The 9864-nt window shown below is 37.8% G+C and overlaps 1 protein-coding gene across 2 annotated transcripts; it reads right to left on the bottom strand.

The window, feature by feature from the left end:
- Positions 1-368: 368 nt before the first annotated feature.
- Positions 369-6637, bottom strand: DMP1 (dentin matrix acidic phosphoprotein 1). 2 transcript variants are annotated; one of them, XM_047090444.1, is made up of 5 exons: positions 6580-6637; positions 6088-6131; positions 3808-3840; positions 3571-3618; positions 369-1739 (listed from the first exon to the last, which is right to left on the bottom strand). In XM_047090444.1, the coding sequence occupies exons 1-5, from the start codon at positions 6635-6637 to the stop codon at positions 369-371; spliced, it is 1554 nt and encodes a 517-aa protein (XP_046946400.1). The 2 variants fall into 2 exon arrangements, with proteins under 2 accessions (XP_046946400.1, XP_046946401.1); XM_047090445.1 differs by lacking the exon at positions 3571-3618.
- Between the last annotated feature and the right edge of the window lie 3227 nt (positions 6638-9864).

Genomic DNA, 9864 nt, shown 5'->3' with positions numbered 1-9864 from the left:
ACAAGCCTTAAGCTTCATTATATCCCAGCACCTAGCACAGTACCTGGTACGTAATAGAACCTCAATAACTGTTATGTTAATGAGTTAGTAACTATTTCAGTTGTGAAGCTGTACATCTTTCCTTGCTTCCAGTCTCATTGAGTGTGTTCTGGTATCATTTGACAGTATTTAAACCCCTATAAATTGGTGACACTCTAGAAACAAATATAATATCCAGCATTTCCTTTCAGAAAGAAATGGCCTCAGGTTGTCCTTCTGATAAAAACATCAATAAATTATAGTTATAATGATTTCCCTATTCCCCAACCCCCAAGACTCCTGTATGTGAGAGCCACTTCTTAGGAAAGCTAGTGATGCTGATGCTGATGCTAATAGCCATCTTGGCAGTCATTGTCATCTTGATCCCCAATGGGTTTGTTGTGATAAGCATCAACTGTTAATTTTCTGCTTTCTATCTCAGTGTTTTTTGACTGACCATCTTCCTCACTGCTTGATTTGCTCTCAGTAGAATTGCTGTCTTCTTTTGATTTGCTGCTGTCCTGAGAATCACTGACATCATCTTCTTCAGACTGGCTGTCCTGCTCGGACTGGCTTTCTTTACTTTCGCTCTCTTCTGAGGCACTGTGAGACTGGAGGCCTTCCTGGCTAGAACTGTTCTCGTCCTCAGTGGACTCTGGGCTTTCCTTGGATTCACTGTCATTGAGGCTTTCATTGGATTCACTGTCAGCTTGCTCCTCTCTTGATTCACTTTCTGAACTAGAGGGATTGTTCAAGCTGTTCTCTTCACTGGAGTCACTATCTTCCTGATCTTCTGAGTAACTGGTGGTATTATCTGGGTTGTCACCCCTGGGCTCACTCACTACATCTTCCTGAGATTCACTACTATTTTCTTGAGATGGCAGATCAACCTCTTGACTAGATTCACTGCTGGGGTCTTGTGCATTTTGACTGTCTTCTTGAGACTGATTCTCCTCACTGTCTTCTAGAGATTCACTTTTGCTGTTTTCCCTGGATTGGCTGAGGCCAGCATCTTTGGAATTGGTGTTTTCTGTGGAGTCACTCTTGACATCTTCCATTATGTTGCTATCATCAAGGTCACCTATGTCATCCTCCTCAGAAATGCGGGACTTTCTAAAAATTTTCCTCCTTGGATACTCCATTGATTGGCTGTCAACTGAATCCTGAGTGCTTGCTTGCTCATCGCTCTTTCCTTTTGATTCGACACTAGCACTGCTCATTCTAAGGTTGCCTTTCTCACTCCTGATAGTGTCTGGATCATCATTCTGCATTTCCTCATCATCAAACTCAGAGCCATCCCCATGGCTACTATCCCCTTCACTGCCACCTCCCACCCAGTGTTCCTCACTCTCACTATCTTGAGCAAAGCCACCTCCCTCAGACCTGCTCTTCACTTCATTCTCATTGTCAAGGTCCCTGCTGTCACTGGTAGTATCTTGGGCACTGTCTTCCCCTCGCGGTGCACTGTCTTCCCTGGATTGTGTGATGTCAGCCGAGTCTTCATTACTTTTGAGTCTGGAGTTTCCTTCTTGTGTCTCTTCAGGTCCTGGCCCATTGTCATCATCACCAAAAGTGTCATCTCCACTGTCATCTTCATCATCATCTTTATCATCTCCTTCTTTTCCTCCATTCCTAGAGAGGCCACCAGCTGGTCTATGCACATGTTGATGATCATCAAGGCCCTCCTCTGATTCAACACTGTCACTAGGGTCTTCATTGGCCTGGAGTTTGGGGTTAACAAACATGTCAGTACTCCAGGAGCTGATACAGAGGGTATTATCTAGGCTCTTCCTACTTTCTTCTTCTTATGTCCCTCCTTCTAGCCCATGATCAGTTTTACTGCTCAATAACATTTCTACCAGAGGTTAAAGAGGAAGGAAGAGGAGTTGAAACTCAAGTCATTCCATTTTATATAGACACAGTTCACTCAGTGCTGTAGAAATTTTCTCAAAAACCTTTATAGAAATCACATTTATGAAACTCAAATCATATTGTAAGTCTGATCCCAGGAAGAAACTCTCAGAGAATTTTTTTTGTACATTAAAGAGATGGTTTGTAATACTCATCAAATTGTTTGGTTTAAAACAGAGTTTTAAAAAATATTGGGTGATTTTTAAAAGACCCAAATATTTTTTTCTCAACTCTGGGGGGAAAAATGTACTAGGGCAGTATAATGAAACCTTTAGCTAAAATGATAGTAAAATATTATAGTAAGATATACATCTCACCCAAACCGTATTTATACTTCACCCACACAGGCAGAGTTGCCCGTAGAAGGCTTAGCTAAAAGACTGCAACTAGTGAGACCACCAGGGAAGCTTATTCTAAGTGTGAGCTCAGAGAGATTATCCCCATAAGTCGAACAATTGTATGCTCTACACAGACAAGGAAAGATAGTGAGTCTTCATTCATTATGCTCTAGAAAAATCTGTTCTCTCTACCATACCCCATAGCAGAGCATCCTTGCCAATTTTGTTTTTTTATTTTTCCACCTGCCCCTACTGATCAATGTCTGACTTTCCATTTGGGAGTACAATATGATAATATGTCTTCCCATTGCTAGATTTACACTGGTGTGCTGGAACTAAGCATCTTTTTAGTTCCCATAATTCAATGGCACATATTGCACACTTCTCAAACTGGGACTATTACTTTCATTTGAGAGCTCAGAGAATATGGAGGCAATAAATCACATCTCCAGAAAACAGCCCCAATTCTATGCCTGTACATTTCTAGACTGTTGCTTTGACAAACCTTTAGTAAATAATGGTAAAAAAAAAAAAAACCCAAATAATTCATCCTCTAACTGGTTGAAGGTAGAGTGCAAACATGGGTCAAAGCTTCAGGGAGAAACCTGGTTCCTGGAATCTCTGGAGCCCCACAGGTTTGAGTTTAGTCAAAATAATAGAAGAGCCAAAAAAGTAATGACATTTAGTCTTAGAAAAATGAAAAAAAAAAAAAAGTGTGCACGCAAGAGAAAGAAAGCCAGCTTTTTATTAAAGGGATATAATTATAAACTAAGTCAGCTTTTCTCATTCCCAGAATCACCATTGAGACTGTTTAGACAAGTCATTACTAAAGAAGCTGTTTTATTAAACTTTCTTCAGGGATTTCCTATTCTCTCCTCCAACAAGATACTTAACATGGAGGAGGTCTCTAGACCCAGCAAGTGCTTCATGTGAGCCAGAAGGCTTTCTCTGCCTGATCTGAACTACTCCAATTATAAAAGCAACATTTTAGAGTGATAAATGAACAATTAGTTGTCTATCATGGTTTATGACCATTTGTGTGTGTGTGTGTGTGTGTGTATGTATGTGTATTCTTTTTAACTATGAGCCACAATGTCTACATTCTGGCCCCAGTGATATATATGGAATGAACATCTGAATTCTCCCACTCATTTTTCTTTTCTTATTTTCTGGGACTATTTAGCTAGCATAACCAAAGGTTAGAAAATATTACATTTAGAATTGTTGCCAGGTAATTTAATCTAACATCATTTCCTTCAACTCCTAAGTAGTCTGAAAAGTTAAGAAAGGTCTGTTTAATTACCTGTTCCTCTGAGCTAACTTTACTTTCTTCAGATGACTCACTGCTCTCCTAAAAGGAAAAAGAAGTTGTTTATTTTTCCTGTTAGTAATTCCCAAGGAAAGAAAAATATATGATATACATCAGTTGCTTGCGGTTTGGATTTACTGCTGTCCAAATGGCCTAAGGTGATGAGAAGAGTGTTAAAGTAAATGTACTTTATGAGATGTTTATGACCAAAAAAATGAACAAGATAGTTACCAAGGGTGGTGTTGGTGTCTGAGCCAAATGACCCTGTAAAAAAAGGAAGAAAAACAAGTTACTCCTTCACAGATGGACCATGTCTTGTAAATATTTAAAGTCATTTTAAGGGATTTTTTTTTCAGTTTCTTGTCATATATTTTACATTTACATGAGGTATAACATTTTATGGTGAAATGGCAAAAAAAAAAAAAAAAAGTGAATGTGAGGTGACCCAATGGCCTGGAAAAGATCTTGTGAGAAGGTTTTTGTATTTCTGATACTTCACTTAGAGAAAAAATATACTTTCTTTGAAGCTGGTTGTTCATACAACCTGTATGAAATGTAACATAGGAAAGAAAAACAGCATTGAAGCTTAGAACCTAGATTTATTTCTTGGTTTTGGTTTTATCCCTGAAAACCAACTGTCTGATGTTAGTGCTGAAATTCACATATTCCAGGAAACCCCTAAGTCTTGGGTAAACTGCAATGTTTGGTCACTCTGTGAATTTGAGCAATTCCCTTCACCTGTCCAATGTCAATTTCTTATTTATAAATTAAGAATATTAGCAACAACTGTGCATACTCCACAGACTTGCTGTGAGGATAAAATTGGAAACATCTTGAGAATTTTTCAGTATGATATAAAGAAACAATGCATTTTGAGAACATCACTTCATAAAATTCAGTAGTAGATAAAACTGAATTGAGAAAGCCACTAAACACTTCTTGAATCACATAAGATCACCTCCATGAGGAAAAAAAAGAAAAAAAAAAAACAACCAAAAACCTAAGTCTGAAACTTAATCAGGGCATAGTTCTGATTTATTTCACTTTTTTAAATCCTGGTGCCTTCCCCTCATCTACACTCCCCCTTTCCCTCAAGCACAGCAAAATCCTCAAATCCCTCCTGGTTCCAAGCTGCTAAGTGATGGTTATGAGCTGCAGAGTACAGCACTGGAGCTGCTATCAACATGTCTTTAACAAGCCTCTCAGCTATGCTAGGCAGGGGTATCTCCCCAGAGGAAGGAGATATAATCACTCTAAGTCTTTGCCCTGTGACTCTGCAGGCAGGCACAATGGCAGGCTCTCAGAGATAACTCTGTCAGTTATCATTTGGAATTAAGGGATGAAAGGGAGCAAGACATTGGTATTTTTCTCATGCCAAATGTTTGCGGTACTCTAGAGTGTTTGGTTGAATAAGAGGGAGGATCTGCAGTGGCTACTTTTCAATTAACCAGCAGAAAGACATCTCTGATGAAAGTTCATATAAGAAATCCTGCAGTGTCTATTCTAATCTCAGACAGGGGCAGGACCCCATCTCAAGACTCTGACATTATCTGGCCACCACTAATAGTGTCGTGCCCAAGCTGCATCATGTGCAAAAGCCAGCAGGAAACAAGGTTATGAGCAAAACACTCTGACTTAGCATAAAATTTTAAGCATTATTTGTAGTTTCAATCTTGAGAACCTACTGGCCTTCTAGACTTGGCCCCTTCCTGAGAGGGATAGAACACCCTGATAGAGAATGTGGATTCTGGAGCCAGGGTGACCTGGGTTTAAAGTCTGGCTCTAACACTTACTAACAGTGTAACCTAGACAGACTAGGTTACTCCCTGTGTCTCAGTGTTTTCATGTAAAGCACAGAACAGCCTGGCAATGGTTCTTGAGCCATTCAGAGTCAACACGCAATCAACATTTAGGTGTTATTCCAGAGACTCTGGTATCCTCTTATTCTTCTTTCTCTTCTCACTTTCTAAGACTTGACCTCTTGCCTTCCAGACATCTCCTGGTAAAACAGATCTCTCGTCCTAATCCTTTAAGAGCAGTCTTTTTTTTTTTTTTTTTTTTGGAGAGAGCGTGAGCAGGGGAGGGAGGGGGAGAGAGAGAATCTTGAGCAGGCTGCATGCCCAGTGCAGAGCATGACATGGGGCTCAGTCTCTCAACGGTGAGATCATGACCTGAGCTGAAATCAAGGGTCAGACGCTTAACCAGCTGAGCCAGCTGGCACTCCAAAGAGCAGCCTTGGTTCACTGTCATCCATCCCCTTCTGCTACTGCACACATCCGTAATGAAAATAAAGCTAAATGGAAAAAATGCCTCCTTACCAAATTATACTATTAAGTTGAAGTCGAAGCATTATATGAACTAATTTTTTTCATATGAACTAGAAATTATAGCCCTATATCTTAGATTAAGGTATTCATTAAATCATTAGCAGTTTCAACATTTGCAGTGGAGCCAATTTGGTTATACTATTATATTAAATTAAAAATATTTTTTAATCTTATTTCTACTCACCGTCCATTCTTCAGAGCTCTCAGATTCAGTATTATGATACCTGGCTACCTGGAAAATTTAGTATACATGGTTAGCCCACAGAGAAATTTCCAAGGCAGTAGCTATGGACATTTAGGAGCAGTGATAGTCAAATTTTAGCATGAATCAGAATCACCTAGATGCCATGTTAAACCAAAAATTGCCACATCCTTAGAGAGTACAGCTCAGTAGGTCTGAGGCAGGACCTGAGAATTTATATTTCTAACAAAATCCTACTTGATGCTGCTGCTGCTCAGGGGATGACACTTTGAGAACCATTGATGATGAAGAAAAATGAGAATCCTAGCTATGTGAATAAACAGCATAAGGAATAATTCAGATGATATTTTAAAGAAAACAGCTTCCTAAGAAACTACTGTTTTCATCTAGAGCCAGCCATCTGGCTTATAGCCAATGCAAATTGTGGAATCTTAGGTATAAATGGCCTTTTTTCATATATCTCTGCCATGATACTTACTGGGAGAGCACAGGACAAGCCCCAAAGGAACAAAAGCAGGATGCTGGTCTTCATAGCCGGCAGTGGCAACTCTGCCTGTGATGAAGGACAGAAGATGTTTTTCTTAATGCTAAAGAAATATAGGTTTAGCTTTTTGACATTTTCTTCCTATTGAAAAGCACAACTCATCCAAATGTCCATCAACTGATGAATAGATAAATAAAAAGTACTGTATCTATACAATGGAATATTACTCACCCATAAAAAGGAATGAAGTACTGATACATGCTACAAAGCAGAGGAACCTTGAAAACGTTATACTGAGTGAAAGAAGCCAGGCACAATATTGTATGATTCCTTTTGTATGAACTGTCCCAAATTGGCAAATCTATAGAGATAGAAAGGATGTGTTTGCCCAGGACTGGAGGAGAGTTTGAGAGTGATAGGTTAAGGAATGAATTTTGGAGGTGATGAAAATGTTCTAAAACTGATTTTGCTGAAGGTTGTACAGCTCTATGCAATGGCTAAAAGTTAATGAACTGTACACTTCAAGTGTGTAAAGTATATATTGAATTATATCTCAGTAAACCGGTTAAAAAGAAACCTCACTTCTAAGAGACAAATTGGAAATACTTCAGTGAGAAGGTCTATAAATACTTCTTCCCTAACACACAAAATAGGACAAATAGATTAACAAGTAAAGAAAGAGGAATCGAGAAATTTCTGATCAATTCACTTTTATGATAATTATGCACATTATTGTGGCACAGCAACCTGGCAAATATACACCTAAACCAAAATGTACTGATACCACCGATAGGTCATCAGCATTTGTCTATATACACACATATATACATACACACATTGCTCTCAGTCACATTTATAACTTCGAAATAATATTTAAACAACATAGATTGTTTTTGCCTTTTGTCTTCCTGATCTGCAGAGGTTTACTATGGCAGCTTACATAGTACAGCTCCAGAAAGCTCTTAATATCTACTGTGCTACAATTGGTCATATATTATACATAGATTATACTAAATTCCTTCATTTAAATGACTAAATTCAGTCATTTGCATTACTGAAGGATCTCAGGAAGATTAGAGCTTTGGGATGTACTTGTGAATTACGCTGAGAGAAACATGCCAAATCAAACTGTATTTTCCTGAAGGGTGGCTTCATTTCACACCTCAAGAACTGGTGGTTTGGAAAACAACTTGTTCTGTATCTAAAAATAGATGTACTACATGCTAATACAAAAGGTTATTGAAATGATCTAAAGGAAAAATAATTTGCCCGGCACTTGTTAGCCTTGTTGTAGTTGCCCTAATAAATTAGTCAGATGGATTTCCATACATTTTGTGCAAAATCCTGCAAGTTTATTTCAGACTTCACTTTTGTTTTTAAGATACTCTGACTGATTTTAATCTCCAATCTAAGAAATAAGAATACATTGCTCACTAATGTCTGGATATGCTGAATAATGTCTGTAACATTGAGCTCTAGAAGTCATCTAATCTTATTTTTTAATTTATTCAAGAAAACAGTAGAAATCCGAAGGAAACTGAGAATGTTGCTCATTTCTACTTTCAGCTCAAATGGTCCAATAGATTCTCCCATTTTATATCATGAGCATTATCTCACTTCAACACAGTTGTTCTTCATTTGTGGTATTTTCTTTATTCTAATTCAGCATAGTTCATATTAGTCTTTGTGTTTTGATATTTTTAGTTCTTTTTCAAATCCTCTACCTAAAATTAACAGAAAAACATATGAAAATGCTCAACTCCATCTAAAACAAACCTAATTCAAAAAGATATTACTTCTGAAGGAAACCGGAATATCTTGCATCCCAAAATATGCTTCCTTGACATAAAAATTATTTTGAGCTAAAGGCCTTTGGGAAACAGCAAATGCAAGAAAGATGCTCTGATCCTCCTTTATCTTCCTGAAAGCAAGAAACTCCCATGTGAAAGTTGGCTTCACTACACCAAGAGGAAGGAAGACACTCTCATCCTGAGAGAAGAAAGGTTAAGGCTGAGAGAAATCTGTACAAACCTTGTTAAACTAATCCTGTCTTCCTAATCACTTCCCTGTAATTTACATCCCAGCCCAAAGCCCCTTGTCTTGTCAGTTCTTTACAGGTGTATTGTTCCTTTATCTAAAAGGTAGAAAAGCCTTCTGTGATCACTCCTTCAGGTCTTCATTCTCTTATGAAGGCTCTCATGGAGATGTAAAAATGTTAATGAAACATGTTTGTTTTTCTCCAGCTAATCTGATTTATGTCAGTTTAATTCTTAAACCCAGCTGGAGACCCTACAAGAGTAGAGGAAAATTTTTCCTCCACTCTATTTCCCCTTAGTTCCCACAATCAAAGTTTTTTTTTGTTTTTTGATTTGTTTTGTTTTGTTTTTTTTAAGTTCATAGGTTCATTTTTTAAGGAACATTTCCCTTAAATGTGATATTCTCACAATAACTACATGCTAATGGTTTTGGTGTCACAGGTCGAATGAAAATTAGATTGTTCACCATTTTAATTTTCAAAGTGAAATTTGAGTAGGGTGATAATCTCTGATGTTCTTCTGAAAGCTAGCAATATTCCAGACTTGATAAAGGCCAATAGAGTTCTCCTCTTGTTTTTGTTTTGTTTTGTTGATTCTCTTTTATCTAAATAGGAAAAAAAACTTAAGGGATGCCCTAAACTAATGAATGTTGTGTATTTTTGCAAAGAAAGTATGTGTTTCCAGTGTTCAAGTTTCTTAGGGATAGAATATTATGAAACATAAGAAAGATGCAGTAACTTGCTTGTGCTTCTAGAAATACCATTTAGCACCCTGACCTAAAGCAATAATTTCCTGAACAAAAATAAAAGACAGCCTGGGGTCCTGTAAGAGCTGAAGTTGCCTCTCATAGAATATATAGTCTGCGATCAAGCATTAAAAGAAGTCAGATCTTTAACCCTAATTTAGGCTTTCAATTAGTGTTTTTATTTTTTATTTTATTTTTTTAAGTTTATGTATTTATTTTGAGAGAGAAAGCACAAGTGGGGGAGGGGAAGAGAAAGAGAAGGAGAGAGAGAGAATCCCAACCAGGCTCTGCACTGTCAGCATGGAGCCTCACATGGGGCTTGAACTCACAGACCATGAGATCATGACCTGAGCCAAAGTCAAGAGCTGGACGTTTAACTGACTGAGCCACCCAGGTGTCCCTCATTATTACTTTTTTAAAATAAAATGGAATTTGGCCAGGATATGATTGTATCAGGATTTCAGAGAACCAAACAAATAAGGCAATAAAAATAT

Source organism: Lynx rufus, unplaced genomic scaffold, assembly GCF_022079265.1.
Source record: "Lynx rufus isolate CCGP_SWC_20201006 ecotype Redwood Valley unplaced genomic scaffold, mLynRuf1.p SCAF_3, whole genome shotgun sequence".
In the NCBI taxonomy this organism is placed as follows: Eukaryota; Metazoa; Chordata; class Mammalia; order Carnivora; family Felidae; genus Lynx; species Lynx rufus.
Note: the sequence above shows the minus strand (reverse complement) of the source record. Positions and strands in the feature narration are given on the sequence as shown.